The sequence below is a fragment of the Plecotus auritus genome (assembly GCF_963455305.1).
Source record: "Plecotus auritus genome assembly, chromosome: 6".
Taxonomy (NCBI): domain Eukaryota; kingdom Metazoa; phylum Chordata; class Mammalia; order Chiroptera; family Vespertilionidae; genus Plecotus; species Plecotus auritus.
In genome coordinates this window covers 82,008,923-82,033,895 of record NC_137773.1, presented here as the reverse complement: position 1 = coordinate 82,033,895, position 24,973 = coordinate 82,008,923, and the positions used below count along the sequence as shown (strand labels likewise).

General features: G+C 52.0%; 2 protein-coding genes across 4 annotated transcripts; both read right to left on the bottom strand.

The window, feature by feature from the left end:
• Window positions 1-3,954: 3,954 nt before the first annotated feature.
• On the bottom strand, window positions 3,955-10,831 carry GZMM (granzyme M). The gene is made up of 5 exons (XM_080675572.1): window positions 10,758-10,831; window positions 6,295-6,454; window positions 5,087-5,222; window positions 4,722-4,985; window positions 3,955-4,231 (listed from the first exon to the last, which is right to left on the bottom strand). Exons 1-5 carry the CDS (start codon window positions 10,810-10,812, stop codon window positions 4,058-4,060), a joined length of 789 nt encoding a protein of 262 aa, XP_080531698.1. The 5' UTR covers window positions 10,813-10,831; the 3' UTR covers window positions 3,955-4,057.
• Window positions 10,832-14,589: 3,758 nt separating this feature from the next.
• On the bottom strand, window positions 14,590-24,281 carry CDC34 (cell division cycle 34, ubiquitin conjugating enzyme). Of its 3 annotated transcripts, XM_080676615.1 has the most exons (7): window positions 23,899-24,232; window positions 20,852-20,938; window positions 20,631-20,728; window positions 19,661-19,795; window positions 16,285-16,462; window positions 16,122-16,186; window positions 14,590-15,733 (listed from the first exon to the last, which is right to left on the bottom strand). In XM_080676615.1, the coding sequence occupies exons 1-7, from the start codon at window positions 24,073-24,075 to the stop codon at window positions 15,526-15,528; spliced, it is 948 nt and encodes a 315-aa protein (XP_080532741.1). In that variant the 5' UTR covers window positions 24,076-24,232; the 3' UTR covers window positions 14,590-15,525. The 3 variants fall into 3 exon arrangements, with proteins under 3 accessions (XP_080532741.1, XP_080532739.1, XP_080532740.1); XM_080676613.1 differs by lacking the exons at window positions 16,122-16,186; window positions 16,285-16,462 and having other exon boundaries at window positions 23,899-24,281; XM_080676614.1 differs by lacking the exons at window positions 16,122-16,186; window positions 16,285-16,462 and having other exon boundaries at window positions 15,138-15,729; window positions 23,899-24,194.
• Window positions 24,282-24,973: the final 692 nt, after the last annotated feature.

Sequence of the window (24,973 nt, the reverse complement as noted above, 5' to 3'; positions counted from 1 at the left end):
GGTCAAGTGGTCATTCCGGTCATTAAGCTTATGGTGCCTGGCCTTTTATTATATCCTATCTAATAAAAGAGAAACATGCAAATCGACCATACCTCCGCTACACCCACAAGCCACGCCCACCAGCCAATCAGGAGAGACTATGCAAATTAACCAAACCAAGATGGCGGTTAATTTGCATATCCAGGCATAGAGCGAAGACTGAAGACAGCGTAGAAGGAAGCCAAGCGCTGCAGAAGGGAGCGAAGCTGCGGAGAAGCAAGCAAGCGGGGCGGCGGAGAAGGGAGGGAAGCAGGCAGGGTGGGGGAGAAGGGAGGGAAGCAGACCGCTGCAGGAAGCCCTATTGCAGGAATCTTCCTGCAACGGGCCTCTAGTAGAATAATAAAAGGCTAATATGCAAATTGACTGAAAGGCAGAATGACCGGTTGCTATGAGCACACTGACCACCAGGGGGCAGATGCTCAATGTAGGAGCTGCCCCCTGGTGGTCAGTGCACTCCCACAGGGGAAGCGCCGCTCTGTCAGAAGCGGGGCTCACGGCTGGCAAGCACAGGGGGAGCACAGCATTGGTGGCGGGAGCCTCTCCCGCCTCTGTGGCAGTGCTAAGGATGTCAGGCTGCTGACTTAGGCCCGCTCCTCGCGGACTGCAAGAGGGCACAGGCCGGGCTGAGGAACCACCCCCCACCTGAGTGCACAAATCTCGTGCACCGGGCCTCTAGTACAGAATAATAAGCAGTGCGGTGATGAAGGGCACAGACTGACAGCAGAGGAGCCACACGGGGTGAGACCCAGAAGGTCAAGAGTGCAGGAGCTTCTGTCTCTGAGGAACAGGGGTGTGAGTTTGTGTAGAGCGCAATTGGCAGACCCTCCCTTCCCAGGCTGGGACTGAAAATTCCAACCTTCTAAGCCAGCAATTGTCAACCGGTGTGCTACAAGGATTTTTAAAACATGCAATATCTGACTGTTCAGTCAGGGGCACTTGCCTTTTTTCCCGTAGATTGTCAAATTAAAAAATGACAACAGCCAACACAATAGCTGTCCAGTGTGAATGAATCAAAATTACACCTTTTTTTGGTCAGATAAGCAAAAAATAGAATATGTTTTTTGGTGTGCCACAAATATTAGTAGTTATGTGTGCCATGAGATGAAAAAGGTTGAAAATGGCTGTTTTAACCCCTCAGTCTCTCTGACTGTTAGATGTGATTGAGGGGAGCTTATTATCAACAAAAGACCCCTTTGTTGGTCTTATCAGTTAGGAAACTCCAAAGGTTTTAGAAACCCTGTGCCAGGAATGTGGATGAAGCACAAATATACATTCTGATTAAATTTCAGCATCACTGTTTGGTTTGTGAGGAGTCACCAGGCTGTTGTGACCTGGATGTGTTATCTGCAAAGGTGATGCTTTGGTAGAAAGTTAAACATTAAAAATGTACTTATAGCCCTGGCTCAGTGGTTAGGGTGTCGACTCATGCACCAAAGGGTCATGGGTTCAATTCCCAGTCAAGGGCATGTACCTGTGTTGCAGGCTCAATCCCAGCCCAGTCAGGGCAAGTTTGGGAGGCAACCAATCGATGTGTCTCACATCAATGTTTCTCTCTCTCTCCCTTCCACTCTCTAAAAATCAATGGAAAAAAATATCCTGTTCTAGCCAATTTGGCTCAGTGGATAGAGTGTCGGCCTGTGGACTGAAGGGTCTTGGGTTTGATTTCAGTCAAGGGCACATGGCCGGGTTGCGGGCTCAATCCTCAGTAGGGGGTGTGCAGGAGGCGGTCAATCGATGATTCTCTCTCATCATTGATATTTCTATCCCTCTCTCCATCTCCCTTCCTCTCTCTGAAATAAAAAACATTTTTTAAAGGAGAGAGAATCTGCATTTTCTATCCTCCTCGTCCTGTCCTTGCACCGTGTCTGTCCTTCCTTCTCACTCTTGCTCTGAAATAGATAAAGAAGGAAAGAGTCTTCTGATGTTTCCTGATACTCTACAGAGGACTGAAACTTAGTAAGTGCTCAGTGAATATGACTGCTTTTCCGGGACCAGAAAAAAATAAGCACCAGCCTTTGCAGCAAACCTCACATCTGGGCTGGCAGGTTCATCATGACGGTGAGGTGAGGTGAGGGACAGGAGGAAAGGAGCTGACAGCTCAGGCTCCTGGTACATGCCCTGGGGTTGGGGCAGGCCTGCTGCTGACAACCAGGCCCAGCCAAGTGGATAGTGTTTGCATTCACTGGTTGATTCTTATATATGCCCTGATCAAGGATCAAACCTGCAACCTTAATGTATCAGGATGATGCTCTAACTAACTGAGCTACCCGGATAAAAACTAAATTTAAGGCAAGACTGCGAGGGGCAGTGGAGTCTTTTTGGGTGACTAATGCACATCTCTGCTGGGACTGGGATTACAAGCAATTGTCAGTTTTTGTCAAAATAGCAAGCCATCCACTTAGATTTATGCATTTTACTGTATTTAAGAGAAAGGGAGAGAGAGATAGAGATAGAGACAAAGACACACAGAGAGAGAGAGAGAGAGGAAGAGGAAGGACTCAGACCCTGCTGAAGGGTCTGGGGAACGGTGCTGTGAAATGCGTCCACAGCTAAGCCAGATGGACAGAGGGGCAGGGAGCGGGGAAGCACCTAAGTTTTAACTTTGCTGTGTGTTTCAGATGTTCATGATGCAAAGATTCTGCTGGAAAACAGCAGTGCCTCAAACAGTCACACAGTCACTACAGTCAAGCAGTCTCACTCTTCGGTGCCCACCCAAGAGAACTGAAAGGTGGGTCCACACAAATACTAGTGCACACGTGTCCATGGCAGTGAGTTCACAACAGTCAAATGGTGGACACAACTCAAAGGTGCTTCAAGGGACAAACGTGGCCCATCCACACACTGGAATATTACTCGGCCATGAAAAGGAGTGGAGCGCTGACACTCATTACAACGTGGATGGACCTCGAACACATGGTGCTCAGTGAGAGAAGCCAGCCAAAAAGGCCACACAGTGTGTGAGTCCATTCATGGGATAACTCCAAAACAGACACATCCACAGGGACAGGAAGTGGATTCGTGGATATCAGGGGTTGGGGAGGGGGCTAGAGGTGATTGTTGATGGGGACAGGGCTGCTTTATGGGGTAATGGGATGTTCTGGACTTAAAGGTGATGGTTATATAACTTAATGAACATACTAAAAACCACTGAATTATGCACTTTATTTATTTATTTTTTTAAAATATATTTTACAGAGAGGAGGGGAGAGGGATAGAGAGCTAGAAACATCGATGAGAGAGAAACATCGATCAGCTGCCTCCTGCACACCTCCCACTGGGGATGTGCCCGCAACCAAGGTACATGCCCTTGACTGGAATCAAACCCAGGACCCTTCAGTCCGCAGGCCGACGCTCTATCCACTGAGCCAAACCTGTTTTGGCTGAATTATGCACTTTAAATGGACGAATTGTAAGGCATGTGAATTATATCTTAATACTGTAAAGATATTATTAAAAAAATGAAAGAAAGAATATTCTGGAATGCTTGTTCAGTGACTTCCACCCGGCTCCCCAGCACCAGCACACCCCCTGCCAGCCAAACTCTGGCTGTGGCTCCCAGCTGTGCCCAGTGCCATCCCCTGCCATCCTTTGGGCCCCACCCACCCTGGAGCCCCTCCTGGGAGAAGCCTGTCCTCGCCTGCTGCTGGGCTCCTCACAGCAGCCTCAAAAGTGCAACCTCACCCTGCCACATGGCTCAGTGACTGAACATTGACCTATGAACCAGGAGGTCATGGTTTGATTCTGGTCAGGGTACACGCCTGGGGTTGCGGGCTTGGTCCCCAGTAGGGGGCATGCAAGAGGCAGCTGATCAATGATTCTCTTTCATTATTGATGTTTCTCTCTCTCTCTCTCTCTCTCTAAAATCAATAATAATAATAAAAAGAATCCAGGCAGGACTCTTACAATTTCTTTATTACAATTTATTGGTCCTCTGAGCTGTGTCCTGTCCACTCTCTGCCCCTCCCCAAAATCCTGCAAGGGAGGAACCTGCAAAGGAGTCAGGGTCACCCGTGGAGCATCAGGCGTGTGGTGGGGCCGACCAGTGGCTGATGATCTTCCTAATCCAGGACACGTAGGGGGCCACGGCGGTGGCCACAGGGGGCTTGAAGATGTCAGTGCAGGCTATGGAGCTGAAGGACAGGATTCCAGCCACCCGGCCTTTGTTGCACACCAGGGGCCCGCCTGAGTCCCCCTGCCATACCCACAGGGTACAGGTTACATTTGTTGTCACTTGGACAAAGCATGATTATTCCTGGGGGTGGGAGGCTGACTGTGTACACTGGTCCCACATGTCACTACACACATCTTACTCCCCCACCCCACCTCTTTCATTCCCTCTTCCTTCCTTCCTTCCTTCCTTCCTTCCTTCCTTCCTTCCTTCCTTCCTTCCTTCCTTCCTTCCTTCCTGTTCTCTTAACACTCTTTGCTTCTTCTTCCCACCCCAAGACCTTTGCACGTGCTATAGTTATCTTTGGTGCTAGAGCTCAAAGCACATCCCTGCTGCTCATTGACTATGTGACCATGGGCAAGTTATTAAACTTCTCTGTGCCTCAATTTCTGTATCTGAGAATCTCCAGAATTCCCCAGAGAATGGACAGACCTGGGGCCCAGGTCCTCCCTGGCTGAGGCTTCTGCCCTCCCCTCAGGCCAGGCTGCCCCGCATCCCTGCTGCTGCCCCTCACCTTGCAGGGCGCCTGATTCTTGGACTTGGCCTCCAGGCAGATCATGTTGCGGGTGATGCTGCCTTTCCAGAAGCGGCTGTTGTTGCACATCCTGGCGTCCAGCACATGCATGTCCAGCTCCTGCAGCGCTCCTGCCAGCTGCCCCCTCTGCTGGGTCAGTCCCCAGCCTGCCACACTGCACCTTGCTCCTGCTGCCACTGCCTGGTGCCCTCGGGGCAAGGCCAGGGGCCGAACAGTCCTGCTGGGACTCACCTTAGAGTCCAGCTACAGGTGACAAAAAGAGATAGGTGAGTGAGAGACTGGGGTAGCGGCAGTGGGAGAGGCGACCTGGGTGCAATTGTCACTCCTCCCACCAGCCCCAGCACCTGAAGCAGCGCGAGGTCGTTTTCCAGACTGGGGGCCGGCTTGAACTTGGGGTGCAGGACTGCTGCCCTGACTCGGAAGGTGAGGCCAGGGTCTCTGAGCTTGTGAAGCCCCAGCACCAGCCTCAGCTGTTGGGTCCTGGGGGCGGCAGAATCAGGGTACGGGCTGCCATCCTGCAGCCTGCAGACCCCTCCACGTAACCTGAGCCTTGCTTCCAGGGTCCATCTAGGCTGAGTTCAAGGCCAAGGGGTACTCGATCCTGCCCCTTCCCCTGCTCCCTGGCCTTTCTCTGCCTGGTTATTCCCCTGCTCCATCTCAACTGCCTCCTCCCCACCTTCTCCAGAAAGCTATCCCTGCTGCCACCCCTGCCCCAGACTCCAGTTCATTCCTGACCAGAGGTAGGCGCTGTGTGTCCAAAAATGATGACCTTCAGTCTGGGGATCCCCTCAGCAGGGGCTCCAGCCTCATCCAGTGCATATGCTATACCTCAAGCACAGTGCTTTGTTCTAAGGCTGGCATAAGACCTAGGTAGGCTCATCAGTATCGATCCTCATAACTTTGCCCAAACTATAGAGAAACAAACTTTCCACAGGATCTAAGGGGGCCCATCCTTGCCACCATGTGAGAACCTTCCTGATTATATGGCCAAGGGACAAAACAGAAGAGCTGAGGGGCAGGCTCCTGACTAGCTCATGCAAGCACCTGGATCAAGCTGTTCCTGAAGCCTGATGTCCTCCTAGACTTTTCAGTTACATGAGCCAACAGATCCCCTTTGGTTCCTTTGACCAGTTTGATCTAGGGTCTTTATTACTGGCTAGTCCAGAGGTAGGGCAGCTCCAAGATTGATTGATTGGGTGTCTTCCTGGGTTGGTTATGCCACTCTCCACAGACCAGCTTTATCCCCATGGCCACAGTGGGAGACACATTCTGGGTGTCACAAGAGGCCCAACTCTGTCCAGTTGGAAGGTGCTTTGCGGTAGCAAGTAAAGTTTCCCTAGGAATCCTGCAGTCTAATGTCACTTACCCATGCCTCAGGTCGATGTCACGTACACACACCATAGCAATCACAGGAGAGGGAAAGGGGACGCCCCATGACCCTATAATTGGCTTAAATCTGTCAGGACCCACCCCCTGGTGAGAATAGGGAACCATGAGATAGATTCAGGGATGCCTGGGGTGACAGAGGGCTGGGCAGGTCAGGGTCACTCACGGCTGAGCCACGCAGTGGGCAGCTGTCAACACCCACCACCGGTGTACAAGGACTCCCCCACACAGGTGGGCGCCGGCTTTCTGCAGTGAGACCATGTATGGCCGGGAGTGGGGGGCAGCCTCATGACCACCGATGATGTGGGTCTTAAATGTGTCACTTCCTGGGGAGAGGAACAGAGTGCCAGGTTAGGGCTGGGCGCCCCATCCCCACCACGACCCTTCCACCCCAGGCCCGAGGAGCCTGGACCCTAACGCAGCCCCGTCTGTTGCCTGAGACATTCAGATTGACAGATAGGGCTGCCCTTGATCCCTCCTCATCCTTCATTCCCACATCCTGGTTACCAGCAGGTGACCATCGGGCATTCACATCCCATCCCTGGGCACCATAGGGGCTCCCCTGGGCACCACAGTGCGGCAGCCTATTGCAGCAGCTGGAGGAGCTGTTCAAAGTGGAGAAACTAGCCCTAGCCGGATTGGCTTAGTGGATAGAGCGTCAGCCTGTGGACTGAAGGGTCCTGGGTTTGATTCCCAGTCAGGGCACATGCCCGGGTTGTACATGCCAGGGGGCATGCAGGAGGCAGCCAATCAATGATTCTCTCTCATCATTGATGTTTCTATATCTCTCTCTCCCTCTCCCTTCCTCTCTGAAATCAATAAAAATATATTAAAAATAAATAAATAAAGTGAAGCCCTAACTGGTTTGGCTCAGAGGATAGAGCGTCGGCCTGCGGACTAAAGGGTCCCAGGTTCGATTCCGGTCAAGGGCATGTACCTGGGTTGCGGGCACGTCCCCAGTAGGGGGCGTGCAGGAGGCAGCTGATCGATGTCTCTCTCTCATCGATGTTTCTAACTTTCTATCCCTCTCTCTTCCTCTCTGTAAAAAATCAATAAAATATATTTTAAAAAAAATAAATAAATAAAGTGAAGAAACTAGACCCTCATATCCCCTCCATGGGATATAAAATGGTGCAGCCTCTGTGGATACAATCTGGCAGTTCCTCAAAGGTTAAAAGTGTTACCACCCGACCCAGAAACTCCCCTCCAAGAGAAATGACAACATATACCCACACATATCTTGTTCATACATGTTCACAGTAGTGGGACTCACACATTGCAAAAAAGAGGAAACAGTCCAAATGTCCAACTATAGGTGATGAACAAACAGAAGGGGTCCATCCACACAACGGAGTGAAGCCCTGACACTCACTACAACCTGGATGGACCTTGAACGCATGACGCTCAGTGAGAGAAGCCAGACACAAAAGGCCACACAGCGTGATTCCATTTCTGTGAAATGTCCAGAGCAGGCACATCCACAGAGACAGGAAGTGGGTTGGTTAATGGATGCCAGGAGCTGTGAGAGGGAATAGGAAGTGGTTGCTAATGGGGATGGGGCTGCATTTTGGGGTGATGGAACGTTCTGGAACTAGATAGAGGTGCTGGTTGCAAAACACTCTGAATGCACTAAAAACACTGAATTATATCCTTTAAAAGGGTGAATTGTATGACATGGGAATGATATCTCAATAAAGATGTTATAGCCTGGACGGTGTGGCTTAGCAGTTGAGTGTTGACCTAGGAACCAGGAGGTCAGGGTTCAATTCCTGGCCAGGGCACATGCCCATGTTGTGGGCTCCATCCCCAGTAGGGGGAGTGCAGGAGGCAGCCCATCAATGATGTTCCTCTCTAATCATTTCTATCTCTCTATCCCTCTCCTCTCCTCTCTCTCTAAAAATCAATAAAAACATATTTTAGAAAACAAAATAAAAATAAAGATGTTATAAAATTATTTTAAAATCAATTATGAATTTATTTTTTATACTTTTATTGATTTCAGAGAGGAAGGGAGAGAGATAAATATATCAATGATGAGAATCATTGATTGGCTGCCTCCTGTATGCCCCCTACTGAGGATTGAGCCCACAACTCAGGCATGTGCCCTTGGCTGGAATCGAACTCGTAGTCCGCAAGCCGACGCTCTATCCACTGAGCCAAACCAGCTAGAGCCAATGATTAATTTTAAAAGGTTGATAAAAAGTTTTAAAGTGGCCTGGCTGGTGTGGCTCAGTGGTTGAGCGTCAGCCTATGATCCAGGAGGTCACGGTTCAATTCCTGGTCAGGGCACATGCCTGGGTTGTGGGCTCGATCCCCAGTGTGGGGTGTGCAGGAGGTAGCCGATCAATGATTCTCTCTCATCATAGATGCTTCTATCTCTCTTTCCATCTCTCTTCCTCTCTAAAATCAATTAAAAAAATATTTTTAAAAGTTTTAAAATGTAAATCAGATAAAAATCTTCCTATTATTCCCCTCATGCTTTAAACATCCAAACTCCCCATGACTCACAAGAGCCATATCAGCTAGTCCTGCCTCCTTCCCACACCTCCTCACTCCACTCCAGCCACACCACCTCTGGCTGTTCCTCCAGTGCACTGCCTCATTCCCACCTCAGGGTCCTTGCACATGCTGTTCTGGCAGCCTTTCCTCCAGATATTCCCAACTCTGGCTTCCTCACTGGGTATCTGCTCGAAAGCCTTCTCCTCAGAGACCCCTGCGCCCCAACTTCCTTAATACAACCCTCCTCCCCTTACTCTGCTCTGTTCTCTTCCTAGCACTCAGCCCTTCCTGCCAGTGTATCGCATACAGACTTGCTCATTGACTGTCTACCCCACTAGTCCTCGGGGGCAGGCCCCGTGCTTGGCGTGTTTACAACAGGCCTGAACAGTATGTGCTCAGCAAATATTGATAGATGAATAACAAAATAGATAATGGATGATTGATGGCTGATAACTGATGAATGGATGATGGATAGATGGGTGATAGATGAATGGATGGCTGATGACTGAATGATGGATGGCTGATAAGTGAATGGAAGGAAGAGAGAAAGAGAGAAAGGATGATAGATGGATGGATGATGGATGGCAGGAAGAAAGAATGAGAGAAAGAATGATGGATAGCCCTGGTTGGTGTTGCTAAGTGGGTAGAGCACCCAGTTGGGGTGCATGTGTGGGACGAAACCAATCCATGTGTTTCTCTCACATTGATGTTCCCTTCCTCCCTCTTTCTATTTCTTCTTCTTACAACAGTGCCTTTAACATTTCTTGCAGTGCTGTTTTGGTGGTAATGAAAAGAAAATGGATGGACGGGTAGTAGAAGGAAGGGAGAGGGAGAAAGAATGATATCAGGACGATAGATGGCAGGAAGGAAGAAAGTGAGAAAGAATGATGGATGGATGGAAGGAAGGGAGAGAGAGAAATGATGATGGATGGGTGATTGAATACGTACCCACTGGGCCCCCAATTCATCACAGAGTCGTTCTTATCCAGCCAGCTAGAATTCTGGGATGCCCATCTCCCACCACCTTCTATCTTAAGCTCCCAGGCATCGAGTCCTGGCCAAGCATATGGTTTGGCGAGGCAGCTAGCAGGGGCTCAAATTCCAGCTTTGTCCTTCCCAACCAGGCGATCCTGGGCAGGTTGCCTCACTCACTAGGTTGTGGTTTCTTGCTCTGCAACCCAGGGTTATGTACATATGTTTATCAGGACCCTGCCTGCGGGTGCTGCCAGGAAGCAAAAGCCTGCATCTGCCCCACCTTCTGTGGTGTTCTGTGAAGCCAGCTCGAGGGTTAGATGTGAGGAGCACAGGATATTCTCAGAGTCCCAAAGTCTCCCCATAAAACAACTACAAGAGGGAATTAATGATTTTACTCTGGGAAATCTGGTGAATGTCAGCTTCACCAAGTGATCTAGATAATGGCACCAGGAAGCAGGCGTGAACCCTCTGTGATTCCTGCAGAAAATGCACAACCTGAACCCATCCTCAGGGACACGGCAGGCAGACCCACAGGCATCACAAATACCAGTGTCACAAGACCCAGGGGGAAACGAAGAAACTGCCCATAGTGGAGGAGGAGGCCAGGTGGTTTGTGCCCACAAGGAACGCTATGGGAACTTTTGAACAAGGTCTATAGATGAGCTAATATGAATGCAGGGTGTTGAGAATCCTGCTATGACTGTGCAGAGAATGTCCTTGCTCACAGAAAACACGCCATGGCATTTAGGAGTGAGAGGCCATGCACCTGAAACTTACTGTCATTGGTTCATAAAAATAACATATATATATATTTTTTTACACACACCCAGAGGCGGGTGATAAGGCAACATGTTTACAATTGAGAAATCTAGGAGGAGGAGATGGGAGTTACCTGTAGGATTCTAGTGACTTTTCTGTAAGATCAAAGTTAAGTCAAAATGAAAAGATCTTAAAGTGTTTGCCCTGATGTGACCTGACTTCTCTACCTCAGGGCCCCTGCTCAGCATCACCTCCTTTTTGGAGTGGCCGACATTTCTTCCATCAGTCACCTTCTGGGGACAATGGATTTGTTTCCAGTCTGCTGTGATGCCCACCCATGAACACCCGGGGCCCAAAGCTTCAGGCGTTTCCCCCCCTTGCTTAGCTCCCACTCACCTGCCCAAAGGGCCCACAGGGCCAGCAGCAGCAGCAGAGATAAGGAGGCCTCCATGGCGTTGGGGAACTCAGCCTTGGGTGCTGCCTGGGCCCCCAGCACCTCCCACCCCACCCACCCCTTCCTATAGGGGAGGTCACATTCACAGCTTCATTCTCCACAGCACACAAACCACCCCCAGCTAGTTGCTTTTCACCCAGAAGCATTTCAGAAAAGTCTTTCTAAAAGGCTCTCTGAAGAGAAAACCACACTACACATCACACCTGAAAAATTAACAAAAGTTCCCCCTCATCATCTAATATCCCATCATGTTCAACCCCCATCTCACACCTGTGTGTGTGTGTGTGTGTGTGTGTGTGTGCGTGTGTGGTTTTAATGTGTTTATTTTCTTGGCCCCCTGTTTCTCATCATGACGAAATACATATAACATAAAATGTACCATCTTAACCATTTTTAAATATACAGCTCAGTGGCATTAAGCACATTCGTGCTGTTGTGTAGCCACTCAACCCCACCATCCATCTTCAGTACTTTCTCATCTTCCCAAACGGAGAGTCCCCATTACACACTAAACCTTCTCTCCCCCCGCCCCCAACCCGCTCCCTCCCAGTCTCTAGCACCCACTTATCTACTTTCTGTCTCTACAGATTTGACTCCTCTAGGGACCACGTATGAGTGGAGTCGCACAGTATTTGTTCTTCTGTGTCTGGCTTATTTCTTTCTTTTTTTTTTTTTTTTTAAATATATCTTATTGGTTTTTCACAGAGAGGAAGGGAAAGGGACAGAGAGCCAGAAACATTGATGTGAGAGAAACATCAATCAGCTGCCTCCTGCACACCCCCCACGGGGGATGTGCCCGCAACCAAGGCACATGCCCTTGACTGGAATCGAACCCGGGACCCCTGAGTCCGCAGGCTGACGCTCTATCCACTGAGCCAAACCAGCCAGGGCTGTCTGGCTTATTTCACTGAGCATGTCTTCAAGGCTCATCCATGTTGTAGTATCAGCATTTCCTTCCTTTGTAAAGCTGAATCCTATTCCGTTGTATGGATGGACCACATCTTGTTTATCCATTCATCGTTCCATGGACATTTGGGCTGTTTCCAATCTTTGGTTATTCTGGATACAGATGATAGGAACACTCGTGTGCTATGAGCACTTGGGGATGACCACAAACCTGAGGGTCCTAGTCAGGCTCAGCTGCATGGAATGCTGTATTGAGCAGTGATGTCTGTTCTGGGCCAGGCATGGTGGGGACAGGTATGAAGGCTGCCAGGGGCTTCAGTCCTCCTTCCCTCCCAGGCTACTCCTCAGCCCTCCTTTGGTTCAGGGCAGAATGTTCTAAGCAGGCTCATTGAGGGCCATGGTGTGGGTTTCTTCTACTGGAACTTTTCAGAAACAGGCCTCACTCTCTCCTGGACTTGGAGCTGGAAGGATGTCTGCCTGGTGGTGGCCCCAAAGTGAGAGGAGTTCACCTGAAAAGGAGGCCCACACAGAGAAAGCTGAGTTTGGGGATGTTAGTTTCCTCTTGCAGCTGTAACAGATTAAGGAATTACCTCACATTCAGTGCCTAAAACCACACAAATTTATTCTTTTAGTTCTGGAAGCTAGAAGTAGTAAGTGGGCCTCCCTGGGCTAAACCCAGGTGTAGGCCGAATTGTTTCCTACCTTTCCCTAGAGCACAGACTCTGGGATTAGGGAATGGACATCGTTGGGGCTGTTATCCTGCTGACCACAGGTCAGGGGAGACAGAAAGAAACATCGATTGGTTGTCTCCTGCACGTGCCCTGACCCCGGCCCAGGCTGGGGAGGAGCCTGTAACCAAGGTGCGTGCCCTTGACTAGAATGGAACCTGGGACCCTTCAGTCTAAGGCCAATGCTCTATCCACTGAGCCAAACTGGCTAGGGCTCAACTCTAATTATTAACCCCATTCTGCAGCGTAGAACACTGAAGTTCTGCATGTCCAAGCCACCTGTCCTTGGCTTGTTCAGTAAAGATGATTCAAAACTGGAGTCCTTAGATATTTTAGTCACATCTGTGTGTGCAAAAGCTCTGTTGGCAATCATGTGGAGTACAGACTATGGAGGAAAAGGGGACAGATTGTGGCGGTTTTATTTATTTTTTAAAAACCCTCATCCGAGGACATGCTTTTATGATTTTAGAGAAAGAGGAAGGGACAAAGAAAGAGAGAGAGAGAGAGACATTGATATGAGAAACAAGGATCGGTTGCTTCCAACTGGGGATTGAACTTGAAACCCGGGTAAGTGCCCTGACTGGGAATCAAACTGCGACCTTTTGGTGTATGGGACGATGCTCCAACTGATCCACACTGGCAGGGCAGATTGTGGCGGTTTTATTTATTTATTTAAAAATATTTTTATTGATTTCAGAGAGGAAGGAAGAGGGGCAAGATAGAAACATCAATGATGAGAGACAATCATTGATTGGCTGCCTCCTGCATACCTCCCCACCCCCACTGGGAATTAAGCCCACAACCCAAGCATGTGTCCTGTTATTGCTCTGACTGGGAATCGAACCATGACCTCTTGGTTCATAGGTTGACACTCAACCACTGAACCACGCCGGCTGGGCTTGTGGCGGTTTTAGAACATGGCCACAGATTCTCAGACATGCTCCCGTCAAGAGGTGGAGTCTGTGTCCCCTCTCCTTGAATCTGGGTGGGCTTGTGCCTACTTAGACCAATTGTGTGCAGCTGAAGCGGCATGGTGTGACCTCCAAGGCTGCTCAGAAACGACCTTGCTCCTGGGACGGTCATCTTGGAGCCTGTGCCACCATGCTGAGAGGAAGCCCTGGTGATGGATGTGGGGGCATATGTGGGCACTCAGTCCCTCTGAGCATGGGCTCAAAGTTGCCCCAGCCCAGGCACCCAACCTGAGTTAAGGTGCCTCCAGAAGACCCCAGGTCCCATGGTTTAAGTCACCTAAGACATGGTGAAGAGGGAACAAGCCGCCTGATTCCTGACTCACAGAAGCTGAGTATAAAGTGGCAGTGGCCCTATGTCACTAAGTTCAGATGGTTTGTTCTGTAGCACTGGGAGTGTGGAGACAGGGAAGAGGTCCAAAGGAGAGAGGCTGAACCAACAAGCCGTAGGGTGGCAGTGGGTGCTGGCATGACTCTAAGACAGAGGTTGACAAAATTTCCTATAAATGGCCAAACTAAGTATTTTTGGCTTTTGGGGCCATTATTCAGTACTGAAGCTGCAGCTCATAAACAGCCAGACCCATGTAAAGTGGATGTGGCTAGTTTGACCAAGGGTCCTAGTTTGCTAATACAAGGCTTTCTGGTGCAGGCTAGTGGCTCCTGGGACCCAGGAGGTCCTTCCCTTTCACTGCCATCAACTTGCTGGGCTCACAGGAAACAGAGCCCCAGAGAGCAGCTCACACTGTGGGTGACATCTTCCCCCTCACCACCCACAAGGTGCAGAGGCTGACTCAGCTTCCCCCAAGGAAATGCTTCTAACTTAAAGAGGAAGTGAAGAGAGGCTGTACATGCCCAGGCCTGAGCAGCAGGAGGTGCCTGCAAGTTAAAAACACAGGCTGTTGTCCTGGCCTCGGTGCCTGCAGAGGGTCACACATGTGGGGTCTAAGAATACTCATGGGTGCTCTGCAGGCTGCCTCACCTGTAATGCACAGAGGCTCCTGGACAAGGCCCAGGGAGAGGGATGGGTGTAGTTGCCATAGGGATGGGGGAACTCTGCTCAAATCCAGTTGAGAACTCTGGTGAGTGGGTGTGTTCGTCAAGAGTAGAGCCTCACTGGCCCTGTGCTGCCCACCAGTTGAGTTTAAAGAAAGCAAGAAGTCAAAACGACTGGGTGAAACTTTGCACATTTTAATGTAGGAAAATCATGTTAACAAATTGTGAGGGCCAACTATAAAAGCTGTATTTGTGGCAATGGGGCTGTGGTGCATTCGTGGAGCAGGAAGCAGACCAGGTGCATAGGCTCTACGGGGTCTGTCAGGGCCCTAGGTGCCCCTGTCCACCACCTGCACGGGAGTCATACAGGCTCCAGCCACAGTAACCAGTCAGGCCAGGGCTCACTCGGGCCTTTGTTCTGATGTTACCATCGGACTCTGAATCCAGCTTGCTCCAGGCTTTTCAGTTACACAGAAATAAAGTCAGAGGCTTGGGTGACACTGGGTGTAGCATCTGCAGGCAGCAGGGTGGAGCCACCTGAGGGCTGGAGGTTGCAGGTTGTTTTCAGCCTACGGCTCAGGACCTTGGGCCCACATCCTCAGCCTCACGAGTGCACCCCAGGTGCTAGGCCTGCCCCTGGGCTCCACACACTTAGGTGCTGCAGGCATCAGGCCCAGCCACTGTACCCTGTAGTCCTGGGGGAGGCCAAGGAAAGGTTGGTCTCTGGGCTTCTCATAAAGTTGTTTTATTTAGATTCCAAACAAACCAAAGCCGAGAGAAGAAGTGACGACAAGTTAATCTGTCCACTCATGAACTGGGAGCCCCAAGTCTCTGGCTCCAGCCAGTGGGGCAGTAGACAGGGCTGGAGTCCAGGCCCCTCAGGCCACCTTTGCCCCGAGGCCCACCAGGTGCCCAGCACTAATGGGGCCCCTCCTCTCTGAAGCAGAGGAAAACCCAGAACAAACATGGGGAAAGGAAAGCGAGACCAAGGAGACAAGGCAAGAGCGGAGCCACCTCCCTGAGGTAGTCTCGGCGTCAGGAGGTGCCCAAGAGCCCACAGAGTCTGGGCCTGGTGAGGTAAAATCTGTTAAGTTTATTCGGCGTGGGACATGGTGTCAGGACTCCTCGTTGCCAGAGTCATCCTCATCGTCCCCAAAGCAGCTGTCAGCTTCGGCCTCGGCATCCTCATAATAGTCATCGTAGAAGAGGTCCGAGCCCTCATCGGGCGCCGGGGCCTTGGTCTTCACGCAGTACTCAGCCAGTGTGGTGGGCACCTTTACACCATCCCGCTCCGCGTCTACCTTGGTCCCCAAGACCTGCTTCCTGGGGGAGAGACAGGCAGGGAGTCAGGTGAGTTATGACCTTGTCAGGATCCATAGCCAGATGCCTTTGGAGGAAAGGAGGTGACCAGGCAGCTTTGTGGAGGGTGACTCGTGCACTAAGCCCCAGGGAGGGGCCTGACCGAGGCCAAGCCACAGGGGACACTGCAGCAGGGACCAAGGATCCCCGAAGATTGCTACACTAGGTTTAAAAGGTTGCCACCAAACTGTACACTTAACCCAGATGACAAAATATCAAGGAGGGTTAGTCCTCCAAGACCACAGCTGAGGACTTCAACCAGCTGAGAAGCCTAGGAGGCAGGGAGAGGGGAGGAAAAGTAGACAGTGGGGACAGCACTCTGGGAGAGAGAGAAAGGATGGGACGGGCTCACCCAGGAAAGTGCGGACTCAGCACTGCACTGCTCACGAGGCAGGAGGCGAGGTTAGGGAAATGCTCCTGTTTACAGTGAAAGGGAGGACAAATGAGGTGACAGGTAGTAACATCCCATGGGACATACACCTGACCATCAACACCCTAGCCCCAGCACCACGTACATCTGAAACTGGAACCTCGTAGGACCAATCCACAGATGCTAAAACCTCTAAGCCCACCAGGGGCTCTGCCTGGTCACGCTGACAGAACATGTGGGAACGTAGATGGGGTGAACAAACAGGCAGAAAGCAGCCATCACAGCTACCCACGTGGGCACATGTGAGCTGGCCCACAGGGAGTCTGGAAAGATAAAAATAGTCTGGATTTTATTTCAGCACCATGTGGGAGGTGGTGGGGAAGAACTGGCAAAGGAGTGGGCCACGTGGGCAGGATACTCTGAAGGTGCCACCCAGCACTCACTCTGAGACCCTGAGGGTTGTGCATAAGTATCAAATGAGGCTGGCAGAGCAGGTGTTTGCCAAGCACCTCCTAGGATGGCTGGTGGGGGACTAGTGTTGCTATGTCCATCACAGTTCTTCATCAGCTCCACAAACTGGAAACTATGACTGCCCAGCATCAAGGAGAGCTTCCCTGGGACCACAGGGGGATGCAGAGAAGGGTGCACCCTGTTGCTCATGGGTCCCCTGGGGGCTGTGTGTGTCAAAGTGGTTTAGAAAATTGTTACATAAACCACTATAGAACAACCAGCAAAAACAGGCCAGACTAAAAGAAGCCAGCAGAATTCAGTAAAGGAAAATAAAACAGAATAGAGAGGGGTACCACAGGAGAGGTAGAAGACCTGGCACTGCAAGGCCACCAATGCCACGTGTGCACGTACATCTGCTCACAGGTACGCACACACACATGGGTAAGACAGGGATTAGTCAAACTGCAGGATGAGGTGAAATGGAGAACTGAGGGCTGTTTAAAGACAAAAAAATGGTTGGTTTCTTAGGAAGGGATAAAGCAAGTTATGACAAGTAAGCACATGGACAGCCTTGTAGGTCAGGCACCGGGAAGATACTAAAGGCTCTTTCCTACTTTCTAGGTAAGAGCAGTGGCTGCTGGGGTAGAGTGGGAGGGAAGGGATGGTAGAAAGGGAGGAGTAGGAGGAAAGTTTCAGGTGGTGGAGCTGGATCTGCACCGCAGCAAGGAGATAATCATGTTAACTATCAAACCTCACCAAACTGAGTCCAAAAAGGATGAGCTCTACTGGACATGACATCTCAACAAACCAAACCTGACTAAAAAGTTGGTTACAAAGTGGCCTATACAGCGTGGTCCCATTTTTTGGATAAACATCTGGAAGGATACACCCAGACATTAGCCATTAGGTATTAGGATCATGGGGTTTTTGCTTCTATTTGTACATAAATGTTTTTGCCTTCTTGTTATTTGTTTCGTAGCTTTATTAACACAAACTGTACCCATGTGTCAGCAGTGAGCTCTGACCCACGTGTGCCTCCTGAAAGCACCCCACAAATGAGATCACAAATGTACCCATTACCCCCCAGATGCCCCTATGCCTCTTTTATTTTTAATATATTTTTATTGATTTCAGAGAGGAAGGGAGAGGGAGAGATAGAAACATCAATGATGAGAGAGAATCACTGATTGGCTGCCTCCTGCACACTCCCCACTGGGGACTGAGCCCGCAACTCGGGCATGTGCCCTTGACCGGAATCGAACCTGGGACCCTCCAGTCTGCAGGCTGATGCTCTATTCACTGAACCAAACCGGTTATGGCCCCTATGCCTCTTAAAGCTCATATCCCCGATGGCCACAGATGCACTTCCTAGGATTCCTATCCAGGAGCGTGCTCCCTTGTTTGCCTGGCTTCGTTCATGAAGCTTAACTCCTGGAGATGTGTCCACATGGCTGGTGAACAGGCCACAGCTCGCTCACCCTTCACCGTGGATGTACATTTAGGTTGTTGTTTGTTTTTGGCAAGTTGATGCTGTTTTGAACATTTGCATAAGATGCTGGGCCTGTTTTTTCTTGGGTAAGTACTTAAGTCTGGAATGACTGGGCCATAAGGCAGGGGTGTGTCTAACTTCTTACTTATGTTTCTAATTAAAAGGTAAATGAGCCCTAGCTGGTTTGGCTCAGTGGATAGAGCATCAGCCTGCGGACTGAAGGGTCCCAGGTTCGATTCCCGTCAAGGGCACATGCCCAGGTTGCAGGCCCAATCCCCAGTAGGGGGTGTGCAGAAGGCATCCAATCAGTGATTCTCTCTCATCATTGATGTTTCTATCTCTCTCTCCCTCCCCCTTCCTCTCTGAAATCAATAAAAATATATTTAAATAAATAAAAAATAAAAGATAAATGACAAACTGAAAGGTATTTGGAAAAAACATAATAAAGAGCTGTTTGTCATAAAACAAGTCAGTAAACTCCATGATAAAAAGTGACAATGGACAATGGACACAAGAGCTCACAGAATTCGACAAGCAGAACAGGCAAAAGAATGGGTCACATAGCTCAGACAGAAAGCCAATGGCTTCCACACCAGGGCCCTGAACAAGGTTCTGTCCCCGATCTGCACCTGCACTGCTGAGAATCCACTATATAAAGTCTGGAAGATGTTTGCCTGCTCATTTGTGAGGGGAGAGCACTGGGAACAACTATGAGAATAAGAGGCTAGTTCTGGCAAATCCTTAAGTAATATGTTGCTCTTAGAACCAAGAAAAAATTATTTTTTTAAAAAAGGCTATTTTCTAAATATGCTGACACCATATTGTTTTTCTGCCTTTAAATAATGATTCCAAGTTTCAAAATTACAAATGTAAGTGATGTTCACAGCAGCAAATTATTAAGTGGGAAAGATAAAACATTACACAAAGCAAAATCTCAGTAACATGAAAAATGACCATATGAAAAACTGATGAGGAACAGAAGCAAACAGTGAAGGACACGTGTATGCCCAGATGTGAGTCATGAAGCACCTAAAAGTGGATAGGCAAACCACACCCCATTTGCTGGACACACTTACCACAGGCCAAATGTAACAGGCCCCCATTTTCAGAGATGCTGCCCTGGAGAGAGGGGAGCAAAATGGGGCAAAGGGAACACTGGGAGGACCTCTGGAGCTCGCTGCTGGACACCTGGGTGTCTATTTCTGTGCTGCACTATTATGCCTGTGTGTGTGATACACCCACATCCCAACACACACACACACACACACACACACACACACACACACACACACACACACACACACACACACACGATGTCTATTTACTACAATACATGGACCTGTATGAAAGATATTTCAAATTGCAAAAAACACCCAATTTTCTTTAAAAACATTTTTTTTTAAAAAAGGAGGAGAAGAAGAAGAGAGAGAGAAGAGAAGAGAACAGGAGGAAAGAACCAATGGGTTGGGATTGAATCTGGTTGGATCTTTCCCACTGTCCAGTGGCCTCGGTTTCCCCATTAGAGACTCCTGCCCTGGGGACAGATGTGAGAAGCCAGGTTGATCTGGGAGCCCTTCCTTACCGGATGATGTCTGTGTACTCCCGGTCCTTGCCTTTGCTCTCTTTCCACTTCCTGTACATCACAGAGGCGTCCACGTTAGCCGGGGAAAAGGTGTTGGGTTCGTTGAGGAGGGAGATGACACTCAGGAGGATGGTCCTGGGGAGGGGAGCACAAAGTCAGCAGGTACAGGGTGTGGGTGATGTTCACTGGCTGCATCCTGGAAGCCAGGTCCGACGTTGTAGCAGGAGCCATAGGCTGAGCACAGCCCCCTGGCGCCTGCCATTTATTGGAGAACACGCAAAGTCCCAGCTTTGCAGCCTCTCAGGCCTGAATGTCACTGGGGGAGCTTTTGGACACACCCTAAAGCCAACACCCACCCAGAGATCCCCTTGTACCTCCCAATCCCTAAAGCAACATTTGTCTGGACTTCTCACTGGGCCTTCCCTGACTACTCCTGCCCTTTGTCTCATGCCCAACTCCCTGGACAAGATGTGTATGGGCAGCCAAGCCCAGGAGCACCTTCCTTCCACTTGAAACACGCCTCTCCCATGCCTTAGTGCCCTGCCTGGCAAATGGGTCCCTCTGTACTGCCATCTTTTACTATGGCCACCCTGCTACTGGACTAAGGATATGCAGACAAAGAGGCAGGGTGCCAGGCCTGGGGACTTGGCTAGGCTCAGTGGAGGTTGAAGAAGGAGAGGAGACCTCAGGGTAAGGCAGAGGGAAGATCCTGTGAGCAGAAAGATATGGACATAGGATTCCCACTTGATGGGGCAGTGAGTGTCAGGAAATGAGGGGAGAGGCAAGCAGAGATGGCCCTGGACCCCCAGGGCCCCAGCACGCTGGCAGAAGACCAGTTTCAACCGATGCCAAAGCACTGCAAGGAGCTATGACCCCAAGGATGACACAGGTGTGTCTCCCCCTGTCTGGAGCAAAAGAGGTCAGAAATGCTGGGGGTGGGGGGACACGTCTACCTGCTGACCAGCCTCACCTGACATTTTGGGTGGGGTTCCACCGCTCCGAGGGCAGCTCACCGCTCTGGGGGTCATCGACTGGGGGGTGGAGAATGGAGATGCACACGTCCCCTGTCTGTGCAGGGACAGGAGGGAGGGATCAGTGCCCATATCAGCACATAAGGCCACACAGTGCCCCTCCCCTGCCCGCCCCCATTACAGAGAGGCTAGGAGGGGTAAGTGGGAGAGGCAGGCTCACCTCATAGATGTTGGGGTGCCACATCTTGGTCAGGAACCGAAAGGCTGGTGGGGAGTAAGGGTAGTCGATGGGAAACTTGAGGCGTGCCTGGGGGGTGGGCAGAGAGCAGGAGGACTCAACCAGGGCTGGCCCTGTTGTCCCATCAGTGCCGAGTATGGGTTCAGGCTGGGATGGACACCCCCAGTACAGAAGGGCTGCTCAGCTGGGACGGGCACTCGTGTGTGCATGAGTGCACAAGGAATCCCAGATGCCACACAAACCCTAATAGATCTGGGGTCAGGTGCACAATAGGTTGCCTCAGGCTTTTTGGGGGTCACCTGAGCTGATCCTGGTAACCACCCTGCTACTGGGGAGTGTGGGCACTTGCCCAAGGAGCAGCTCCAAGCCCATCTGGCCCAGGCCTGTAGGAGGGTTAGGAGGCTGGGCCCCAAGGTGGGCTCACACCAGCAAACAGCTCCACAGACCAGCAGGGACCTAGGCCTTGGCCCTGGGAGCTGTGCGCCTCAAGTACAGTACTGGAGTCCCTGCCTCAGTTCCCAGGTTGTGGGGAGGATTAAAATAGATGTGTGTTCACTTGGCAGGTCTTCCCGACACCTCTGTGGCCTGGGCCCTGTGGGAGGAGATGAGTCAGTGCTGGGTGGACACACTCTCTGCCCGCAGGTGTCCATCTTGCGAGATCAGGAAGGCAGACAGGAAGGTCACGTGGGAGACGGGGAGGGTCACCTGACAGAGCTACACAGTTTCAGTAGGTGAGGAAGCTTCATTTGCTTGCTTAAGCCCCAAATCGCAGGTTTCGGGACATCTGGCCCAGGATCCTGGCAGTGCCTCAGGCTCTCAGGGGCAAAGAGCAGGCTAGGGGCCACAGAGGAACAGGGCGTCTCTCCTGGGTGGGGGCCATTTGGGTCAAGTCCCTCTGCTCTCGGCTAAATGATGAGGCCACTAGCTATGGCAGCAGAACAAGTCTGGAACCTGGGTCCCCCAAGCCCAGTGCCGGGCTTCTAAGTGACAACCTGAGAAATGGTTGAGGCCTCCGTGGAGCAGGGGGGACAGGCCTCCCCTGCACCAAGCACCCACCAGGTCTCATCATGTCTTGTTTACCTCTGAGCAAATCAAAGCTCTGAGAATGAAAGCACCTTCCCTAAGGGCACACAGCAAGTGAAATGTGGAGGGGGCTCCAGAACCTGGTTTCTCTGACACCGTTTTAGCACACTATACTGTCCGGGGACCTGTCCTGTGCCCAGTGCTTCCAAGGCTCATAAAGGAGAATTGGGGGCAGCTGGGTTGGGCCTCGAAAAGGTGCTGGAGGAAGTGGTTTCGAAGTGATGGTGACCCATGGGCATTTCCACATCTCCTGGGGAAGAGGGTTTTTTCCCCCACTCCCTATCTGACCACATGCAGACCTGAATGGGAGGATTGGGTGGGTGGCAGAACCACCCTGAACTCCATACTGGCTTCTTTGAGGATAGACCCTATGGCAGATGTGATCAAAGTCTGGCAGGCTCCCTCCACAATCCATTCTTTTCTAGGAAAACTAGATTATCTCCAGAAAAACCTGGGAGGCCCTACTCACAATCCCTGGCAACCACTTAGTAAGCCATAGCTAGACACCACATCCATTACTACTCTAAGCAATCTTACTTAGTCCTGACCTGGCTTCGCCTAAGGGTGGGGTCCTGGTTCTGAAGGAGCCCTTATCCTCACAGCCTGCTGCTCTCCAAGCAGACAAAAGAGGCTGAGGGAGCTGGGTAAACCTTTCAGTAATCAGCCCCAAATCTGTTCCCTGCATGGGAAAGTCTGACTCCAAATTCAGAACTCAGAACAGGCCTGTTCACACTCCTCCCCCCATCCCACCCCAGCAGGCCAGGCGGCTCCCTCATAGACAACTGAGCAGGTGAGACCAAAACATTAGTCAAAAGTGCAAACATAGACATCTGTCTAGGCAGCACTGCCCCTCCTTCCCCACTCCCCAGCCTGGCCTAGCTGTGGTTTCTGCTCCCCACCCAGGCCTCCCAGCCAGGCAAAACCTGGCAGGTCCTAGCCAGGCTCTTGGCAGGCTGTGATGGGGTGTGTTCCCGTGTTTAATGCTCATTTCTCACCTCTCCCACAGGGAGACCCCTTGCCTCATCCCTCTGCCTCAAAAAGTCAAGTCCTGCTACCTGAAAGGGGTCCTTCCAAGGCCACATCTGGACTAAGATCATGAGGATGAGAAAGCTGCCTGGGTTTTGGCCTGAGTCCTTTGTCACCCCAGTCCCAGGGAAAGCACTAACTTCCCTTTCCTGATCCCAACAACAACAAAAGGGAAATGCTTGGAATTAAACCACAGAATAAATGGCCCAGAGTGTGAGATTCTGGCCATCTGCTTAGTGGAACCTGAGAAAGGCCAGCTGAGGTGAGAGAGGAGCTGGAGCTTCTGAGGCTAGGGTCCTGGAGGCCCATGGGGGCTCTGTAGTGTGGCTCCCAGGGACAGGGTAGATAGGAGTGACACCTCCTCCTCAATCTTCCCTAGAGAACAGGTTTGTATAGCTCCGGACAAAGCTGAGAGGGCTTGGCCCGTTGCTATCGGCAAGGGTGGCTGCTTTCCAAGCAGGTCCTGGCTGCCAAGGTCCCATCCAGGCCTTTGTTAGAATCTGAGCAAGTGGCGGAGCCAGACCCCTACCCCCACACCGCTGGCCACCCTCCCTCCCTTCTTCCCTCTCCGAGGCCGGTGCTCCCCAACAATAGTGTTTGCTGGTTCTGGGGAGGCCTTTGTCTCTTCCGGGCAGGGGGCTGGGAAAGCAGCAGAAGGCTGGGTCAGCTAGGGCGGAGCCGGAGGAAGGGGGCACCAGGGGCTGAGACCTCGCAGGGGTGAGGTAAACAAGAACCCGCCCAAACAAAACAGCGTTCTGATCCTCCACTCTGGGGGAGTCTGAGTTTAAGTTCTCGGGGACTCCTGGGACCTGAGAAGGAGTGACTGAGTAACCCCGAGTGACAGCGGAGAGCCTGGGCAAAGGGAGAGGGGGATCACCATGCGAGAAGGGTAGTGGCATCCGAATGGGCTGCGGACTCACCTTAAAGTAGCCGCCCTCGTAGTAGGTGTTGGGGGGGCCAAAAATGGCCACCTCCCAGTTGTACAGGTCGCCCTCGTCCACCAGGGTCACCCGGAAGCCCTCCACCGGCTCCTCCTGCAGCCCCTTGAGCTCGAGCAACAGCGCCTTCTGTGAGCTGGGTACCAGCGGCCGGGCCATGGCGGCGGCGGAGGAGGAGCCCGGGAGCGGGGGCGCGATGGGTGGCGGGGCCGCCGCGGGGGCGCGGGCCGGGCCGGGCCGCGCGCCGGCCGGGGGGGCGCCGCCGGGACCGCCTCCGCCTTCCTCCTCTACGCCGCCGCCGCCGCCGCCCGGGACCCCCGAGCGCTCCACTCGCTCTGGCGCCGCCGCCTGTCCGGCGCTCCCCTCGGCCCGGCCCGCGCGCCCCGCCCCGCGCTGCGCCTGCGCGCCGCCACCGGGCTCCGACCGCGCCTGCGTGCCGCGGCCCGGCCCCGTACTACACCTGCGTTCACCCGCGGGGCACGCCGGGAAGTGAAGTCCCCCTCCCTCGGGCCGCCGGGCGCGCGCTGAGCGCGACAGCCGGGAGGGAGGGGGCCGAACGCCCAAGTGCCTTGGTGCTTCCGACCTCTGGGAGGCTGCTGCAGCCCCCCGGCTCGGACGAGCACCCCTGACGCCTGTCCACAGAGAGGAGGGCAGGACTGGGCTGAGCCGCCGTGGCCCGCACGCCGGGCTTTTGGGGTCTTTTTTTGTGACGTCCCCGGCGCGGGGCGGGGCCGGGGCGGGGAATTGGGAGCTGGGGCGGAGAATTGGGAACTGGGCCGGGCCAGGGCGGGGTCCCCGCGAGGCCAAGTGTCCCGGTCGTGACCCTATCGTCCTGATACTATTTTCCTGTGAGGGGGACTGGCTGATTCCCCTTCCCGGGGCGCTGGGGGCGACCAGAAGGGGCGCCGAACCGATGGTGAGGCGGGAGGACAGGTGAGAGCCCGCGCTGGAGCTCACGCACCCGGTCCTCGGCAGGCTGTGCCTCAGTTTCTCGTCGGTGAGGTTGAGGATCGGGCCCTCCGGGCAGATGCGAAGGCCCCGCGACGGCCATGCGGAC

Excerpts from the sequence above, each read along its gene's own strand:
- GZMM (XM_080675572.1), bottom strand. The coding sequence starts at position 10,812 with ATGGAGGCCTCCTTATCTCTGCTGCTGCTGCTGGCCCTGTGGGCCCTT. Across the intron at positions 5,223-6,294 it reads GCCCACTGCGTGGCTCAGCC|GACCCAACAGCTGAGGCTGG; the intron begins GTGAGTGACCCT and ends TGCCGCCCCCAG. Across the intron at positions 4,232-4,721 it reads AGAATCAGGCGCCCTGCAAG|GGGGACTCAGGCGGGCCCCT; the intron begins GTGAGGGGCAGC and ends TGGGTATGGCAG.
- CDC34 (XM_080676615.1), bottom strand. The coding sequence starts at position 24,075 with ATGGCCCGGCCGCTGGTACCCAGCTCACAGAAGGCGCTGTTGCTCGAG. Across the intron at positions 19,796-20,630 it reads AACCCCACCCAAAATGTCAG|GACCATCCTCCTGAGTGTCA; the intron begins GTGAGGCTGGTC and ends TCCCCTCCCCAG. Across the intron at positions 16,463-19,660 it reads GAGTACACAGACATCATCCG|ACTCCCTGTGGGCCAGCTCA; the intron begins GTAAGGAAGGGC and ends TTATCTTTCCAG.